The sequence below is a fragment of the Mobula hypostoma genome, chromosome 9 (assembly GCF_963921235.1).
Source record: "Mobula hypostoma chromosome 9, sMobHyp1.1, whole genome shotgun sequence".
NCBI classification, from domain to species: Eukaryota; Metazoa; Chordata; class Chondrichthyes; order Myliobatiformes; family Myliobatidae; genus Mobula; species Mobula hypostoma.
The window spans coordinates 115,853,408-115,873,481 of NC_086105.1; the positions used below are offsets into that span (position 1 = coordinate 115,853,408).

The window sequence follows — 20,074 nt, forward strand, 5'->3', positions numbered from 1 at the left end:
AGGCCCCATTGATTTTCACTCCTTGCATTCATCAGTTTTGTAGAACTGCTGCTTTTTGTGGTTTTTGTTTTGTTTAAAAGGGCAGCAGATGAGGATGCTGGAGTGAAATACAGCAGTATCTATATTTGTAACCCTTCTCGCCTTCCACACATCCATCCATCCAAGCCACCATCTGAAACTTGCAATGATTCTTGTTGGTTTTGGAAACTCGCCAGAGGATGTAGTTGCTTTCATAGCCAGCTTGGGCAGTAATGATTTCTCTGGTTTAAGATGGCTGCAAACAGTGGCCTATGGTTTCCCTGTCAGAGTTGAGCTTAATTGCCTGTGCAATATGGCTTTTTTTTTTGTTTGCTGTGTGGCTGGAATCTCACTGGGGCAGGACAGTTGCAGACTGTCTGGGCTGGAGTGGATTTGGAGGCAATTTGAGTGGGCAGCGGCAAGGAAAGATTGGAGGTTTTGATCGGTTTAAGAGCCGAGCTGAATTGGAAAGGTCAGGTGAGGTTTGGGTGATTTAACCACCGGGTCAGATTGAAATGGTAGCAGTGTTGGGATTGGGTGATAAACGGGCTGGTTTTGCTCACTGCTCTGTGAGGTTTGCTCATCTCTGTGCTGGACTGATTGGCTGCAGTAATGCCTAGCATTGTGAACTTGAGTTTTTCAATGCTATTTGCTTGCTTTTATTTGCACAGTTCTGTCTCTGTGAATTCCTCCATCCTTTTGGACAGTCTTGCTTTTAATGGGTTCTGTTGTGGTTCTTTGTTTTGTGGATGCCTCTAAGGAGACTAATCTCAAGGTTGTATAAAGTATACACTTCAATATTAAAATATATTTTGAACTTTGTACCTGATCTACTTGAAATAAAATAAAATAAATAAATGTTATGTATGGGTGTGCCATTAAGTTTCAAAGCATATTTCATGACAGTGCTAGAGACCAATTTCAGTCCTGACCTTGGGTGCCATCTATTTGGAATTTGCGCATTCTCCCAGTGACCACCTGGGCTCCTTCCCACAATGCAAAGATGTTCAGGTTGGTAGGTTAATTGGCCTCTGTATATTGTTCTGAGTGCATAAGTGAGCAGTAGAACTTGGAGAGAGATGTTGGAATGTGGGATAAATGTAAGCTTAGTGTAAATGGGTGGTTGATGGACTGGGGCCAATAAGGGATACTGCAAAGTACAGGCTCTATGACATTAATGTATCAGTCTTGGGCTCATCTATCCAAACTCAAACCTAAGAAAAGGCCTCAGTTGAACTCTATCATGTCATCACTGACAAAGCCAGTGTTTATTGACCATTTCAAAAGCAGTAGTGCCTTTTTTTTTTAAAGAATTGACCACTTTTGCTGGGTTCGAGTTAGCAGACCCAAATACGATTCCTCTCCTCCCCTGGAATAAATGAGTTTATTGCAGCAGTCCTTGCTTTTTTGTTCACTTGTTTCATTTTTTTTGAAATTTCAGATTGAGTTGAATTTGTATTTTGCAGCTGAGATTTAAACACTGGCCTTTGGGTTATTTTGCTACTGTGCCATCACTGAATTCTCATATCTCATTGGGGAGCTTTAATTCTTTAGATTTTCTCATGAAGACCTGCAAACAGAGAATGCTTCCCCTTTCTCATAACCTATAATTGTAACTATACCAATAGATATTGTTCATTTTGCATTCTGATTTGAACACAAGTTTAAAAAAAAACAAACAAATTTGGAAGCAGCTGTTTTTCAAAGGCAGGGCATTCGGATAATGATGCTTTACTGGAGGTTTTAGATGGCCTCAATGGACATTTGGTGAGGTTGGTTTATGAAGATAGATGTAATAACCTGTTGGAAGAAGGATGATTTGCTGAAGTAGTATTCTTCAATGGGTATCTGATGGACAAAATAGTACTTCTACAATAGTTGATTGTTGAAAGAGGGGATAGGTGGGGCTGTGAGTAGATAGATTTGGCTCCATTTGATGTTTGTCAATATATTTCTTCACACTGATGCCTTGAGCTACTACTAAGGCACGGTGTTGTAGAGCAATGAATACATTCTCTGCTTTTAGGCTGGAAATTATGAATGTGAGGTCATGCAGAAGTTTTAAGGTGAACTTAGCTGTGTGAGTTTGTGCTTGAGTGAGGGCAAGTAGGACTTCAAGCACATATTGGGATATGTAACAGAATTTGAAATTGCCTGTGCTTTATGGAGGGAGGAGATTGGGAAGCTAATCCTGAGTACTTAGAGCCAATGTTTGCATTGATTGGCACTTGTATTCTAACTTTTAAACTTTGAACATGGGCCAATATAGCATGGGAGGTGAAGATAGCATTGGATTGTCCCTTTCAATGATCTTTTCAACGACAGAGTTAAATGAAGACCGAGTCTTGGAATTTGACATTCTAGTCATGAATTTAAAAAAGCAATGTGGAGGTAAAAATATCTCATTGTGGCGCAATGATGATTTTTTTTATTTATTCCTGTCCTTTTTAGGGTATGAAGGTCTTGGTGGATGCAAGAAACAAGCTGGGCATTCCTTGGGAAAATACTGAAAATGAAAAGCATGGAATGTTTGTTATGGCATTTGAAAACAAATGTGGAATGCCAGTGGAACCAGCCACATTTCAATTATATGTGCCAGCACTGAGAGCCCTCTGGCAAGATTCTGGAATCCACGAAGCGTACAACAGAAGGCGAGAATTTCAACTGGTAAGACCGATCCTAATGTGATAAATGCATTGAAGATCAGTATTTGGGAGAGAGATCAGTTGAATGACCTTCACCCATACTCTCCTATTTAGTGTTGGGTTAAAGGTCTTCCAGTATCCTCACTATAAAAAAGAATACGTTCATCAACTGACAGATAAGTCAAGTGTCACAATCGTGTAGCAGTTAGCGCAGTGTTATTACAGATCAGGGTGTTTCAGAGTTCAATTCCGGTGCTGTATGTAAGGCTCCGTTTTCCTCCCATAGTCCAAAGAGTGGTCATTGTAAACTGTCTTGTGATTTAGCTTGAGTTAGATAAGTGGGCTGCTGAGTGGTGCGGCTGGTTGGGTAGAAGGGCCTGTTCCGTATTGGATCTTTAAATAAGTAAAAGCCAAAACAGTTCCTTCATTAAAGTTATCTGTTTCTGTTTATTATGTTTTTCTGCCTTTATTGCTTGTCAATTTCCTTAACTTAACATTCTGTGTTTGCTAATATTATGTATTTAATAATTCAGTATTTGAGTAATATTGTCAATGTATTTTTGGTTTTAAGCATTCTTTGTTTACATAATACATTGCGGATTATATGTAAAAAAAACATAAATAGCATGCGTCATTACACCGCCACATAAGTGCAGCCTAATTAAGGTAAAAGCAAGGCTAGACTCTCATTCCCAGCTCCTTTTTTCCCCCTTTCAGTTAGTTTTGTGTTTTATAGTTGTAAAACATAAGTGTTCACAAGGAAGTTTGAAATAAACCTTAGATGACTGTCTACCTGTTGAAGCGCAGTGAGGACATTTGAGTTTTGTTTTAAACTGCAGCAAGAAATGTTAGAGTTTTTTTTAAAAAAAAGCAAGCAGCACGGCACATGCATCTTCAGTAACAGGCAGAGATGGTCAAGAAACAGGACAAGTTCATGGGTTCATAAGCAGTGAATTCCAGGTGGTAATAATCATTAAAATAAAGCAGAAATGGCTGACCACAGTGGAAAGGTTGATGTGTTTGATTACACAAAAGATAACTGGATATTGTATATGGAGTGGATTGAGCTGTATTTTAAAGTAATTGAAGTAGCCGTTGGAAAAACAAGTACCTGTATTGCTGAGTGCATCAGGTTTAAAGACACACAGTTTGCTTCAAAGTTTAATTGCTTCAACTAAACCAGCTGAAATGAGCTTTGCTGATGTTGTGAAAGAAATGCAAGAGCATTGGAATCAAAACTGTTGTTGATTGTAGAACACTTTGGGTTTCATAAGTGGAATTAAAAGGGAGACCACTTAAGCATGCGTGGCTGAATTGGAAAAAATGATCTGAGCATTGACAGTTCAGTAATGGGATTAATGATGCACTGAGAGAGTGTTTAGTTTTGCAAGCTTACAAAAAAACATTTTAAAATGGCTCCTAGCTGAAGCGCAACTCAAATTTTAAAAGAGCAGTTGTAATAGCCATATCAATGGAAATAGGTAGACACAGTTGAGTTGCAATCAGGAATGAAAGTGAGCATGAGCAAAATTGCATCATCTAGGCTCTAGACGGAGGCCTACCTGGCCTAATAAATTGTGTTACTGTTGTGGCAGGGTCTCACACTAGACCAGCCATCCCCAACCACCGGGCCGCGAGGAAACGATATGATTTGGCGATATGAGTCAGCTGCACCTTTCCTCATTCCCTGTCACGGCCACTGTTGAGCTTGAACACACGCGAGGTCATTACCTACGCGTCATCCATGTCAGCGCTGGAAGGAGTTCAACTCCTCGAACTTGCAAATGACGGCGGGCTGAAAAGTATGTTTGACATAACATCTCTGCCGGCATTCCGGACCAAAGTCAAGGCTAAATATCCTGAGATAGCCGCGAAAGCACTGAAACCGTTGCTTCCATTTCCAACATATCTCTGCAATGAATGCAATGAAAACTAAATTGTGGAATAGACTGGACATAAGAAAGCCTGTTCGAGTATCGCTGTCTCCCATCACCCCTCGATGTTGCAGGGAAACAAGCCCAGAGCTCCCACTGATTCAGCGATATTGGTGTGTTGCAATGATTTTATATGTTCATATGGGGAGAATATGTGCTGTGTGTTTAATATCCAAACATTACTTAAAATGTTATGATGCTATTGACTTGTATAACCATATAACAATTACAGCACGGAAACAGGCCATCTCGGCCCTTCTAGTCTGTGCCGAACACTACTCTCACCTAGTCCCACCGACTTGCACTCAGCCCATAACCCTCCATTCCTTTCCTGTCCATATACCTATTCAATTTTTCTTTAAATGATAATATCAAACCTGCCTCTACCACTTCTACTGGAAGTTCGTTCAATACTTACTTCAAGCTCCCCTGTCCTCCCCTGATAATTGACTTACCACTATATTCATGCGAGGAAAATGTGTGCTGTGTGTTTAATAATAAATTCGTTAGATAAACCCTTTTAGAAACAAAATTGAGTGTATTAGCCACTTATCACCTATATTCCGGTTGTGATGAACCGCACCCCCCCCCAAACTCCCGAACAGAATCGCCAAAAACGATTTGTAAAAAAAATCAGCACGTACACGCATGCGCACTGGTGCGCATGCAAGGCTTCATGGTCATTGTAGTCTTTCTCAAGGTAAACGCAACGTATTTGACTGCTACTCTTGTCCGTTGGCAACCCTACCCCCCGCCCCCGGGTCGGCTGGTCTGCATTGCAAAAAAGGTTGGGGACCCCTGCACTAGACCAATGCAGGTTTAAAGGCAAACCTTGCAGAAAATGCAATAAAGCAGGTCATGTGCAAAGAGCACGTCGGGCAGACAAAAATAGATGGACTGCACAGGGAAGAGAAAGATTAAAAAGTCAATATGGAGTTTCAAAAAGAGCACTAATCTGCATGCTGTTAAAGGAAAATCTGATAATAATGAGAGTTCCACAGGACAGTGTAGCCTTGAGATCTATAATGTAAAAACTAACAATAAACAAGCAAACAACAAACAACGAGTCCTGAGTCCTGACGAAGGGTCTCGGCCTGAAATGTCGACTGCACCTCTTCCTAGAGATGCTGCCTGGCCTGCTGCGTTCACCAGCAACTTTTATATGTGTTGGTTGAATAAACAAGCAATATGTCTTATACCAGAAGTGAACGGCCAATTAACTAAAATGGAATTGAACACTGGTTTGGTTGTTTCAGTCATCCCACAAAATTAGTTTGAAAGGAATTTTTAAGATGCTGAACTGAGCGCTGCAGATATCCAACTAAGAAATTATACTGCAGAAAAGCTAATTTCTGTGGGAATGACATTCCTAACAGTGAAATGCAACAACCAACAAGCCACATTGGGCTTGTATGTGGTAAAATCAGGAGGGCCAACATTGTAGCGGTATGGTTGGCTGAGACAGTAACAACTTGATTGGAGATCCATTTGCCATTTGCATGCCACACCCCTGCAATAGTCAACAGAAAATGAATTAAGAAAGGTGTTGGATAATGCCATAACAGCTTGTGTTATGAAGGAGGTTCATGGGTTTGGTAAGTGAGACAGAAGACACAGATTACAAATAAGGACATTGACCATTTACTTAGAGACAAACAGTAAAACATTCAGCCAGATATCTAAACCAACTAAGTTGCGAAATCCACAACACTAAACATTCAGTAATACTTCAAACTCAACAGGTACTTCATTAATTCTCCCCAAGTTACACAACTACAAAATTAAACATTCAAAAAACAGATGCATGGCCAAGTGTGCACATGGCCCCTCCTATAACTGCAGTATACTTTCCCAATGATTCTTCAGCATGGGTCGTGGCCCCAATGTGAAGATGAGCCCTTGGAAACAGAGGAAAGACAGCCAGTCTCTTGCACGTGCTATTCTTGTACCCCTGAGGAGCCCAGATCCATTGACTGGTGCCATGGCACACAAGGCAACCGATGGAATAGAGCTGCTGCATCCTTCAAATTGACTAATCAATGACTGGCATGGTGGAAGTGGCTTTTGACCAGCAAGTAAACCATCCCTTTACATTACACCATGACCTATTGCCCTTCAGGGGACAAGTAAGTGTGGGTACCAACCTCTGTACTTCTGATTGGAAGGCATATTGGACCAAGATAGGGCCATGATGCTCAGTAGGAATACGGACGTGATGAAAGCAGTGGTCTGACTACAGTGGTTTTTGTAGGTGACATATCTGAGAAAGCTTTTGATATGTTAATCAGGCTTGGTATTAATCTGGAAGAGAGTTCAAGAAGCTTCAGAAAAGCTGCAAACATTTGGTGAATGTAAAGAACCAGAATCTGTTCTGCATTTATTAAGCTGCATGCATGAACTTCAAGTAGGAGACAAAAAGCTGCTTGTAAAAGTAGATGCCAGGATCAAAGTCCAGCTGGGTGAATGGAAAGTCAAAAAGCCAATGGAGATAAGAAAATAGGATTCGTCAAATGTTGTGGATCATGAAACCAAAAGGAAATATCAGATTGTAAAGGGAGCAATAGAAGGATTAATAAAAGAATACTTCACTGAACTAAATCCACCTTCTCAAGATCAAGATGCACATCCTAGAAAAAAGGAAAAGAAAGAGGATGACATGCAAGTGTGATGGGAATGGAAGAGGATAAATAAGACCTAATTTCTCAATTGGCAAATTTAGAGATGCTCAAGAAAGTTGAAGAAGAAAAAAGAATGCAAGGGAAAGATAAAGGTGTTGGAGAGTTTATTAAAAAAAAACTGGGACCTGGAGAAAAGCAAGGATTGAAGTAGATCCAGAGAGAAAAGCTGAGAAAAGAAGAAAGGTGCCCAAAGCAGGGAGCTGTGGTGTGTATTTAATATTTGAATAATATTGTAAATTTGTTTAAGCATTCTTTTCACGGGTATAATACATTGTGGGTTATATGTAAAAGTACGTAAATGTCATACATCATTACGCCACCATGTCATATGTGCACACTTCACTGAAAATAAAAAAGCAAAGTTATACTTGCATTCCCACCTCCTGTTTCCTTTTCAATTAGTTTATTTTTGGAGTTACAAAGCAGCCAAAGGTGGTTAAGTGGATGGGTTTGCATGTGAACTGCTTTTAGTGAATGTTTAATAGATAATTTAAAATAGAATTGTTATTGTCATGTTTTGTCATTATACTTTGGTTGTGCATTTTGGTTAAGAGCAGAATATTCTCATAGTTCCAAGTATTGCCAAGTGCTGTTGGTCTCTTGTTATATTTAAGCAATTGATTAATACAGTATTATTCTTGATTATGTTAGCATTTATTTTAACCTTTAGAATTCAAAAGTGCCACTATTGAAGGAATAATAGACTGTAGCAGTGCATGATGCCAAGTGCAGTGGTCTTCTAGAATGTTGGATCCTGGACTGGCAACCAAAGTTAGATTCCAAGTCTTCACTGATCCTTGCACTAAGTCTCTTCTATTAATAAATTTGGAGGGAAGGGAAACTGTCTAGACTATGTTTCTTCCCACACACCAAGGATGCCTCCTTGTGGCTTGTCCTAAGTTGAAGCATTGATGAGCTATGAGGATTTTTGCCAGCTGTACTGCAGCAAGCAAGAGACTTAATTTGTAACTTGGCACAGATCAAGTTTTCAATCTGGGACTTTCCTGATTGTGTTTGGTTTACTAGTACATGGCAAGAAAATGTGCGCACTAAACTTTTATGGGGGGGGGTGTTTTTTTTATCCTCTATCTTTAACTATTTCTCCGTTTTAAAAAAAAATCATTTCTGTACACAAAGTTTTGTCTAATCAAGAGTGTAGTGGTTTTCTACATGTGAATAAGTTCTTGCAGCACACAGCTTTGGACTTTTTATGAAATTTTCACCTCTATGAAATGCCACTGAAAATTGAAGAAAATCCCTTTTTGCAGAAGCCCATCTCGATGATTGTTATCTTTAGTGCTGTACCATGGATGTCCTTATATTAACATAAGTGTTTATAACAATTCTTCTGCAATATGAATGTACAAAAATACTTCACAACTGGCATGCTTGAGAGATCCAGAGTTCGAGACAACTTGGAAACTGGCCATTCAGCCCACTGATTCTATACCCACTATCAAGAAAAACCCATCTATACGAATCCTGTTTGGTTTTTTTCCCCCAGTTCTTGGCCCAAAGTTTAATGTGCTTTGGGAATTCAAGTGCTCATCCATAGACAGGGGCTCACAAAGTTATGGATGATCTGACTTGTAGAAATCCAATGTGACACAAATTCTCTCGTTCAATTTTGTGAAGCATTTTACAAGCTGTTATTAATTTTAAAGTCCTGTGGTATTAATGATTGGATACAATATATTCTATTGGTTTAATTATGCCTAGTGCAAGGGTAATTCAAATAAAAAAATTATATCAAGTATTTGTAGAGCAATACGATATGGATAATAGTAGAAAGCGGATGGTGTGTTATGCTGCGGGCAGTCTGGAGGCAATTTATTCCAGACAAACACTAAGTGGGGAAAGAAGAACTCTTCTTCAGATCCCATCTAAAGCTTCAACCCTTTAAGCATGTACTCTTGTAAGTATATCTGCAATGAGGAAAAATTTATTAACCTCTTTACCCTGGTTTCAGCCAAGCAGCTGACATTTATCACTCATCCGTGCAAGACATCTGCACTTAGCTTGAGTGAATCATCTCACAAAAGCTTCCTCGTTGAAACTGCTCAAGCTTGGTGGAGAGGCTTCCATAGGCATGGGCCCTTTGGAGGGTTGGGGGGCATGGTGTTACATGGTAGGCCCTGAACGTGCTCTTAATATGAATGCAGAAAGGGCCACTCTTCTGTCTCAGTGGGTTATCAAAACTGTCAAAGTTTGATGGAAACAGTCGGAAATGTAGAAACAGTCAAGTTACTAAAATAATATTGAATTGAAAATACAAATTGCTGTAAAGCAGAAAACAACATTTAAAAATTGAAGTCCTAATGCAAATGACTTGAATTTGCCTTTCTCCCTTGCATCCATTTTTCATCGGCATTAATACTAGGTCTGCACCAAGTTAACTTGAATAAAGTTCATTAGACGGATTCCTACTGTAATTGCTGAGGAATTGTTGGATGTTTGTCTCCTGGGCAGCTAATTCTCTGAAGTATAGTGGTGGAATATGATTAGCAAGACTGCAGTAAATAGGAAGTTTGAAACTTGTTTATTTCCTTTTGCCCATGAACGAAACTTTGAGCTCCCTGATGTCCACAAAGGGAGATGTTATCAATTCCATGTGTAACTGCTGGTATTTATAACTTAAAAATTATAACCCCATTCTCTAAGATTTTGTATCCTCTATCACCCCAAAACTGAAATTAGCCCTTCAAATCATCCAGCACCCAAATTTGTGTATGACTCTTCACTACAATTTTGTCACCTTAGTGCTATTCTTAGGAAATCCTAATCTTATTTTAACACCTCTTGAACATTGACTTGGCATCTGATTGGCAAAGTTGGTTATTGGCTGCTTTCAGAAGGTTAATTCTTGGTGTGAAGGACAAGATGGTGCCAGTGACCAACAGCCACATCCTGCCGACAGCTCATGAAACAACAAGATACTCTTCTTCTTTTAAATATACTTCTCCTGAACTGTGATCACTTGCAGCCTGTAATTTCCATTTTAAGGGTATGTATTTTTTTTTGAGCTAGTTAAATGATTTGGCACTTTTGTGATCTCCTGAGGTACTCCGCGAGGTTGAGAGCAGAGTGTGCAGGGACAGCCATCAGTTCCTGATGGCTGAATACAAAACCCATGGTCAGCTCTATTACTCCGTACTGATTTAAAATATCAAACAAATTTAAAATTGACAAGGATGAGAACAGAAAACAAATGGGTGTTCTATGCAGTCTGCCTGAGTTTGACCCTCTTGCTGCAAGGTTGATTGTCTTGGCAGCTCTTGGCTGTAGATTCTTTATCAGGGACCTTGTGATTTGATTCTTAATGTCCTCTATACTGAACACAGCTGTGGACTCACATTTGGGGACTCTGAATTTCATGTTCCATGTGTTTTTGCTTACTCTTTCTTTTTAACTACTTGCATAATTTGATTGAGGTGCTTCAGCACAGAACTGGCATAGTGCTGAACTGACGAACTTGGTGGACCATTTTGGGGACTTTGTGGTTTGATGCTTAATATTGTGTGTTTTTATTTGCTCACTTTTTGCTGTTTGCGCAATTTGTACTTTTTTTGTGTGTTGGGTGTTTCATGGTCTTCATTCTGTTGGGTTTTTCTTTAATCTATGGTGTTCCTTTGTTTTGTGGCTACCTGTGGGAAGACTTATCAGGGTTGTATACTTTGAAACTTCTTGGTGGCTTGAGTTTTGCTATAGGTGTTCAAAAGTGAATGTGACCAGATTTTAAAAACCCAAACACGAAATCTGCAGATGCTGGAATTTCAAGCAACACACACACAAAAATGCTGGTGAACGCAACAGGCCAGGCAGCATCAATAGGAAGAGGTACTTTCCAGCTCTTGGCTCCATCCCTCCCCCTCCTGTCTTCTATCATTTCAGATCTCCCTCTGCCCCTCCCACTTTCAAATCTCTTACTATCTCTTCTTTCAGTTAGTCCTGATAAAGGGCCTCAGCCCAAAATGTCGACTGTACCTCTTCTTATAGATGCTGCCTGGCCTGCTGCGTTCACCAGCATTTTTTGTGTGTGTTGCTTGACCAAATTTTGATTGATGCTGATATAATTGCATGCAAATGTTAGGTGATCGGCCTCTGGGTCACTGATCCTCTGGAATTTGTTTTCATGATTTTAGGGTTCAAATTAATTTCTTGAACCTGGTAAGCACAATAGGAATGTTATCTTGTCTCCTAGGTAATTTATTTGGGTTATTAGTTGGAATGAAGGAAATTAAGAGGGAATCTCTTTTGACCTTGTGGTCTTTTGCTTGCAGCTTATGAGTACTGCGGCATATAGGAGTAATTGAACATCGCGACCAATGGTGACATCCTGCAGACAGTTCGCGAACTACTTTTATTACTGCTTTCAAATATAATTCTACTACTAAACTGTGTGTGATTTGGAACCTATGATTTGCAATTTGATGGTGCATTTTTGGGGCTGATTGTGCGATCTGGCACTTGGCTGTTTCTGAGAGAGTTCAGTGAAGTTAGGAGCGGTGTGTGCAGCCTGGAAGCATGGAGACAGGGCACGACCCCAAGATCGACTCTGTTGCTTCTCTCCGATTCGGGCATTGAGCAAGGTTGAATTTGCCGAAGACGAGAGCGGAGGATAGAAGGGTGTTCAGTGGTCTTCCTCTCCCTCTCGCAAGTTGCTGTCAGAGGAAAGCGTAGGAGTCTTGGGTTCCACATTGCAAGGATTGATTACCAAATCTCATGGTTGCGGACTCATTTTGGGGGACTTTGAGGTTCATGTTGCATGTGTTACTTCATTCTGCTTTCTGCTTTTTCTCCCCCCTCTTTTTGTGGTTTTTGAGTGGTTTGATCAGGTGAGGATGGGATGTTTTGAAGGCTTGCTCTGCAGCCTAAAGTCAGCTAATGGCACTGAACTGAACTAAACTGAATACTCCTGGTTTGATGATAATCTCTGTCTTGTTTACTCATTTTTTTGCTGTTTGCGATGTTCTTTTTAGTTCTGTGGTGTTTCTTTGTTTCATGGCTGCCTGCTGGAAGACTAATCTCAGTTGTATTCTGTATGTATATTTTGATATTAAATGTAATTTGAACTTTGGAATAGTTCAACATGATCTTTTAATAAAATGGTTGTTGGGTTTTCTCTTTTCCTTGGATTTCTATCTGCTTTCCTTTAGCTCTACCAGAATGTTCACTCAGCAATTGCTGTTGGGTTGATTTTTCAAATTATTGGTAGTTGGTATGTCCATCCACATTTTCACTGACTGTTTTAACAGTCAAACCAGGAGGTAGGTTTCTTTAGATGCTAATAGGGGACTGGAAGGATTTTTGCTTTTAATTTTCTTATGTTGGCCTGTAAGATATAAATCTTGAATTTTGCTATGACGCGAGGTTGAGCAAACTTGGGTTGTTTTCTCTCGAGCGGCAGTAGCTGAGAGGAGATCTGATAGAGGTTTATAAGGTCGTGGGAGGCATTGGTAGAGTAGACAGACAGTATCACTTTCTGATGTTGAAATTGCTAATACCAGAGGGTATGCACTTAAGGCAAAAAGGGGGTAATTTCAAAGGAGATGTGAGGGGCAAGTTTTTTTTTAACACTGGGTGATGGGTGCCTGGAATGCGCAGCCTGGGGTGGTAGTAGAGGCAGAAACATGAACTTTTTTAAGAGACATTTGGATAGACACATGATTGAGATAAATGAAAGGAAATGGTAATTGTGTGGGCAGAAGGGATTAGTTTAGTTGGCCTTTTGATTACTAATTTAATTGGTTTGGAACAACATTGTGGGCCTGTACAGTCCTATGTTCTATAGTTGTAGTCGCATCGCAAATAAAGATGATTGTAATATTTGAAAGTTAATTATTCCAGACCAGGAACATCACTACAGGGAGTTCTTGAGTGTAATCTCAAACCTAGTTATCTTGGGCTTTATCAATGACCTTCCTTCTGTCATCAGGTTAGAAGTGAGCATATGTGCTGGCTGCACATTATTTAAGTCAATGTCTTCATATGTCATGAGCTAGACAACATCCAGACAGGGGCCGATAAGTGACAAGTTACATTTGTGTCACAAAAGTAACATAGAATGATTTTCTTGAATAAAAGAGTCTGAGTTTTTAACCTTGACATTCAGTAGCATAGGGGGAGAGATTGCCATTGACCAGGAACTCAGCTGAATTAGCATCATGTATACGACGGCTACAAGAGCCAGTCAGAGGCCTGGTGTCCTGTGTGACTCGTCTCATGATATGAAATGTTGTTTACTTGCACCTCAACAAAATAGGAGAATGTACTATCAACTAGCATAAGATGCCCTGCTTGATTTGGTTCCTCACTTGTTAGGCCAAACATGTATTTCCTTAACTAATACAGTGATTATTCTATCTATCATCCATAAACTTGCTCTGCAGTTGCTCACCCCGGCCACCCCAACATCACTTTTTCCAAAACCTGCAGCCTCTACTAGCAATAATTTATGATGCATGGGAACAGTTCTCCCATCCTCCAAGTTGCACATATTACTGAATTAGACCCAGGCAACAAAATATGACAGTTTCTGAATCCTGGAACTCCCCGAAATGCATTGAGTATACCTCCACGTGGAGACAAAAAATCGTTCATGAAGTTAGTTCAATTAGTTCACCAATACCTTCTCAAAAGGTATTTAGAGAGCAATAAATGTGGCAAGCAGCATTTTAGTTTGGTAAAAATCAGGTGGAGTACCCCTTATCCAAAATGCTGGGGCTGGAAGTGTTTTGGATTTTGGAATATTTGCAGCTATATAATGAGATACTTTAGGGATGGGACCCAAGTCTAAACACAAAATCCATTTACGTTACATGTACAGCTTGCACATATACCTTGAAGGTAGTTTTATATAATATTTTTAATAATTTTGTGCATGAAACAATTTGTACATTGAACGATCAGAAAGGTCAGCTATCACTACCTTATCCATCCAGGTGGACAGTGGCTGTTTGGCTTCGCCATCATTCCTGATCAATGAATTTCTCAGCTGCTTCGCAATCAGCGGAAACTTTATCAGCAAAAAATCTTTAAAAACATAATGCCATGCCTTTGCTTAAATTTCAGCAACCAGCGTGATGAATATTCACAATTGTGTTCCATTTTCAATTTGTCATGATAAATCTTTTGTCTGATTCATGATCAGCATACTGTTAAGTGGCATATGTTCACTCCAAAGCTGATGAATTCACTCTTTCAGTACACAATCAAGATCTTCAATTTTTTTTTGCTTTATCTAGTGTTTTTCTATTTTTCATTAACTTCTGTTCATTACTTTCAGTGTAGGACTTATACAGTTTCTTCTGTTTCTTCAGGCCCTAGAGGGTGGTCGTTCCAACATCGTACTGCTCTGTACTGCTTAAACTTGTACTGCTGTCAGGTTTTCCCAACAGCTTTACTGTGTTGTAGATAAACATGTGCTTCATTTTCTTTTCATTACTGACCATGGAAGTAGCTGCAGGCCTGTTTGACGTTTTCAACAATATCTTAATACCGAGCAGAGAATGAGTGCAAAACTCATGGTAATCACAGAGTAATGCACGGTCTAACTCTGACAACTGAAAACAAATTGGTGCCAACAGGGCTGCACTCAGGGTATGTGAAATCACTTCTCAGAAGTGTCTGTGGTGTGCAAATACCTGCAGCTCACCTGCGAACCTTCGCAGCTCTATGTGGAATTTTCCATTTAAGGCGTCATGTCCCTGCTCAAAAAAAAAATTTGGGGGTGCGGTTTCAGTGTTTTTCTGATTTTGGATTTTTGGATAAGAGGTGCTCAACCTGTAATATCTGAACATGATGCTTGCTAACAATTCATGTTCACTCTTTTTTGTGTTCTTTAATATGACCTAATGTTGCAGCGCATTTTAAGAAAAAAAAAATCTACTACAGTAAGAATTACCATACTTTAAGTGCATGCATGCAAAGGAAGATTAAGCTTACTTTCTAATTTGAATGAAGGGTTTTGATACAGTTGCTAGCTGGCTAATAATTCCTTTTTTTTCAGGTAGAATTCAATTAAGCTGTAGTATAATTATTCAAGAATGACCATATCTGTTAGTGAAACCTTAAAATACTAACAATTTGGCATTTGTGGTTCCTCAGTACCTTCATTTTCACACGAACTTTTGCAATTCTAAGTATTTGTCTGTAGGTCTGGTTTTCATTAAATACCACTGTGTCTGCAAGCTGCCGTAGAAAGATAGTATCTTTTTAGATGCAGGAATCATTATTGTCTTAAAACTAAAGGTTTTGTCCATCTTAAGGTATTTGAAAGTGAATTGGTGTATTGTAATATTTCCTCCATCTTGTTTCTCCACTTATATTCAACAAAGTTAAAAGCAGGCTTAAGGAACACTGCATCCAGCGAGACATCTTGCAGTCTTCCAGGCACAGTTGCATAGAATGAGTATTTCTAACATTTTATTCCAGATTTCCACTATTCCTCAATTGTTTCAGGTTGATCATTGTGTATTTATAGTCCCTGTAGGTTCTTGTAATCTTGTATTATCGCTTATTTATTAACTTCTCTAATTGTCCAACGAAGTCCAGCGAGGATGTAGGGAGGAGAAGATGGCGGCGCGACGCAGTTTGCAGTGGCCTCTCCGGTGAATGATATCTGTTATTTGTCAAGTAGGATGCCGTGCACAATCGTGATTTGATGGAGGCAGACGTGAGAGTACGGAGGAACATCTGGTGAAACTTCTGAAATGCCTGTTTCGCCGCCGCTGCTGCTGTGTGATCCAGAATCTCCGGAGGGGAAGGCCCCGAGTCCTCGGCTTTGCTTGTTGCTCGGCGGCCAGGGCGGGGTTGAAGCGCTCGGCAGAGGATGGTGCTCAGTGTCGGAGGGCTGGTCGGAGGCTCGAAGGTTTCGGACGGACTCGGAGTCGGCTGCGGTCTGGTGCTCCAGTGCATTGACAAGTTTGTGGCGCTTCCGTCGGTGTGAGATGATGGGGCTGTCGGGACTTGAGACTTTTTTTTACCGTGCCCATGGTCTGCTCTTTATCAAATTACAGTATTGCTTTGCATTGTTGTAACTATATGTTATAATTATGTGGTTTTGTCAGTTAGTCTTGGTTTGTCCTGTGTTTCTGTGATATCTTTCTGGAGGAACATTGTATCATTTTTTTTTAATGCATGCATTTCTAAATGACAATAAACGAGGTCTGAGTGTCCTCATAATCTTAAAAAAAAAGTATTTCTATTCCTTGTTGAAATTCCAGCATCTATAGTATGATTTCTAATTAATTTTCCAGCTTGGCCACTCTTCTGAATGACCTATTGATTTCAAGTACTAGCTTGTTTGAAGCTTTACTTTGACTGAAATAGCAAGGAAATCTAGAAGTAACTGAATCCTTTAAATAAACTGGTACACACTATTATTACAAGTATAGCTAGTCAAATGCATGTTTTCTTCCAGTCACATATGCACAAAGATGATCACTAGCTTTCACAACTGCTAGGATCTATCAGTATTCAGCTTTATTCTGCTGTAAGGTCGTACATTTTTTTAAAAAAAACCCTCCTTGTTCCTTTTTCTATTCAACTTTCTGTTTTTGAATGGGTGACTTACAATACCAGCATTATTTCACTGCTGGTGAATCTTGTCTGCGCCGCCTTCAGAAAGCTCTCATTTGTTCTGTTAGAGATCTTGAGGTTCAATAATGCTTCTATTTCCTAATTATCTCTTAACTCCATTGACCATTACTACACCATCACCCCCCCCCCCCCATTGTCATTTGTTCTGGACCAGCAATTTCAATTTGCCTTCTGACCATTACACAGAAAAGGTACAAGTTTCTAACTAGCAAGATGAAGTGAATCACCTTTTTTACCATTTAGATTCTTAATCATCTTCTTGATTTCATAGTATCATTTGCAGAATATCCCCATGCTAAACATCCTGTTTGTCAGAGTTGATTAGAAACCTGGTTGGGTCAGCTGCATAAATTGTGTGGCTCTCGGAGCAGGTCAGAGGCTCGATATTGTTTAGCAAATGGCTCGCCTCCTTCTGCCATCCCAAAACCTTTCTTGTATCACAACACACATTGGGAGCATAACCGGGTGAGTACGGTGTCAAAGGCACAAAGCTTGATACCATATAGTATTGCATCCTGCACGATTGTCACTCCAGCCAGCATAAACATTCACTTCTTCCTTTAATGGCGCACTCTAGCTATGGTATGTGCTCTCTGTATACAGTTATTTGCTAAAGAGACTTGAGTCACAAAGAATCAAAATCAAGAATCAAAATGATTAACAGTGCTTCCCTTCAACATGGTAAGCAGGACAAATGCAATTTTTTTGCTCAACTGTAAACGCATCTTTTGGACTCATTCGTACAATAAAATTACGAGAGCTGCGGATGTGGGAATATGCAGATTCTACTAATGGAGATATGAAGGAGGTCTAATATAATTCCAAGTAGGAAGATGTGGGTGATGAATCAAGAATCTGTTGTACCTTTTGCTGACCATCTGGTCCTAGTACGTTGGAAAATGATGGCAGTGTGTGATTATGCAGCAGGTGGTGGTGATAAAACCAGAGCAAAATGCTGGTACCTAATGACTTTTATCTGAACTACTGTATCCCTATCACCAAGTTATTTTCTAGCTTTGACTGGAGACCAGGTTGATTTGTTACCTCCTCTAACTTTTAAGGATATCTAAGTGGTGGAAAATAATTATACAAAGACCATGAACTTGTCTAGCAGCAGTGGCCTGAAGGCAACAAAGCTGAAATGTTGAAATATGAGGAAAGAGGAATGGGTAAAATTAATTTAAATCAGTCAGGTTTTGAGTGGTATCCATGTGAGCAGAAAGCACTCAAAATTGGTTTGAGGAGGGGGAAAGAAGTTATCACCTGGGATCATACTTAGAAATTTTGCTTCATGGGCCGGCTGGTGGCGCAATGACATCAGTGGCGGACTCTGGAACAGAGTCTCGCTCTCTCTCTCGCGCTCTCTCGCTCTGTGCCTTGTAAAGGCATGAAGAAGACATCATCCTGCCAACATTGCACACGCACGCACGCACACGCCAAAAAAAAAAGAAATTTTGCTTCATTTTGGGTAAGATAGGAAACTTATTATTTCAGACTCTTACAAAGGCTTTCCTGAAAGAGGTTGCTTTGATTATGAAGTAATTTGATGCTTGGCCAATAAAAAGCTATTAAAAGAGATGGTGTTGTGTATCAAAACATAAACTGGTGTGTTCCTGGCTCCAATGTGAACAGATGCCTTATTCGATTTTACTTTGAAATGCGAGTGGAGTGGGAAAAGTGAGAAATAGTGCACAACACTGTTGGACTGTGTATGAAATTAGAAGGTAATGGTCAAAGATTGGAACACTAAAGACACGGTGCTGGAGGAACTTGGCGGGTCACAGGATCTGTCGAGAGAAAGGGATAGTCAACATTTCAGGTTGAGGCCTTGCATCAGAACGAGGAGTATAAGGGGAGATGACAGTATAAAATGGTGAAGGGAAGGTGATGAGACAGGATCTGGTGAGCATTAGGTGAGACGGTGTTCATGGGCAGTTGGAGCCAGGTACATGGAGGGAGAAGGATGATGAGGATGACATAGGGCTGCAGGTTATGTAATCTGATAAAGGAAGGTGGTATGGAATCGAATAAGGGAGTATCCTTGGCTAAAGGGGAACTATGAAGGGATAGGATAGGGGATGAGGTGTGTGGGTGATGGCCAGATCAGGTGGAGCGGGGAAGAATGTTGGGGGGTTTGGATATAAAGGGGAATGGGGGTGGGGGTGGGAGCCTGAAGTATGTTTAAGTGACATTGGAAAATTAATTGTTTATGCCATGAGGTTAGTAAATTATCTAGGCAGACTCAGATATAGTTCCTCTTGTGTGGTTGGTCTTGCCCTAGCAGTGGTGAATGCTTTTCAATGAGACAATTGATATAACAAAAAGCTCGCAGACGAGAAACTTGAAATATCCTATCAAGTTGAGTGTGGTTAAAGTTGGAATTCCTTTCTCGTGTCTGTTTCAAGTCGAACAGTAAAGCAGTTAACTTCATAGGAGATTAATGATAAATAAGTAACTCTGAGCAAAGCATTGGTTGTATAATCATGAATTTTAACTTATTCTGGGGAAAAATGTAAAAGGATAACAGGGAGATGAGGATATTTGTGCAGGACAGAGTGACGTTTAATGAGATTCGGAAGGATCGTATAGAAATTGTGAAGTAAAATTTGATGAGCTCAATAAGTTCTTAAATTAGTAAATGTATTCTTAATTGAGGAATAAAAAGAAAATGGAAAAAGGTAAAGTGCTCAAAACTAAAATTGCTTAAATGGTTTTGGATCTTAAAACAAGTGTTAGAATCATTTGGATTTAGTTTTGGAAGGCAAAGGAATAGTGATAATTTAAGATGAGTTTTTAAATAGTGTAAATGTTGAATTTATTAGAGATCAATATAGAAAAGAATTTGGCCCTGGACAATGTTTGAAATATTAATTGGCACCCCAATTTTAAAGCCATTTATGTCTACTAGCATATTTTACAACAATTCTTGTTAGCTAGCATCTATGAGGAAGTTCCCAGTAAGCATTCATTAATTAATCAGAGGTAGAAAACCTCAGCAATACACATTCTAGTATTTTCTGTCTTTTGCCTCTGCACCTTGTAGTTCTGATCACCCATATTATTAAATACCATGCAAGCCATTATGTGAACTATATTATTCTGAAGTTGTCTCTTAACATTAAAAAAAGTTGGACCAAAATAAAATGGAGAATATTTCAAGCCTGCTGGATTTGAAATGGTTGTCTTTTAATGTATGTGT

At 39.7% G+C, this 20,074-nt stretch overlaps 1 protein-coding gene across 2 annotated transcripts in view; it reads left to right on the plus strand.

Annotated features, from left to right (window-relative positions):
* Positions 1 to 20,074, plus strand: part of gna12a (guanine nucleotide binding protein (G protein) alpha 12a) — a 109,431-nt gene that overhangs the window by 35,756 nt on the left and 53,601 nt on the right. For both annotated transcript variants that reach the window (XM_063058965.1, XM_063058966.1), the window contains exon 2: positions 2,470 to 2,685. In XM_063058965.1, coding sequence (XP_062915035.1) covers positions 2,470 to 2,685 — 216 coding nt within the window. The remainder of the gene's footprint in view (positions 1 to 2,469; positions 2,686 to 20,074) is intronic.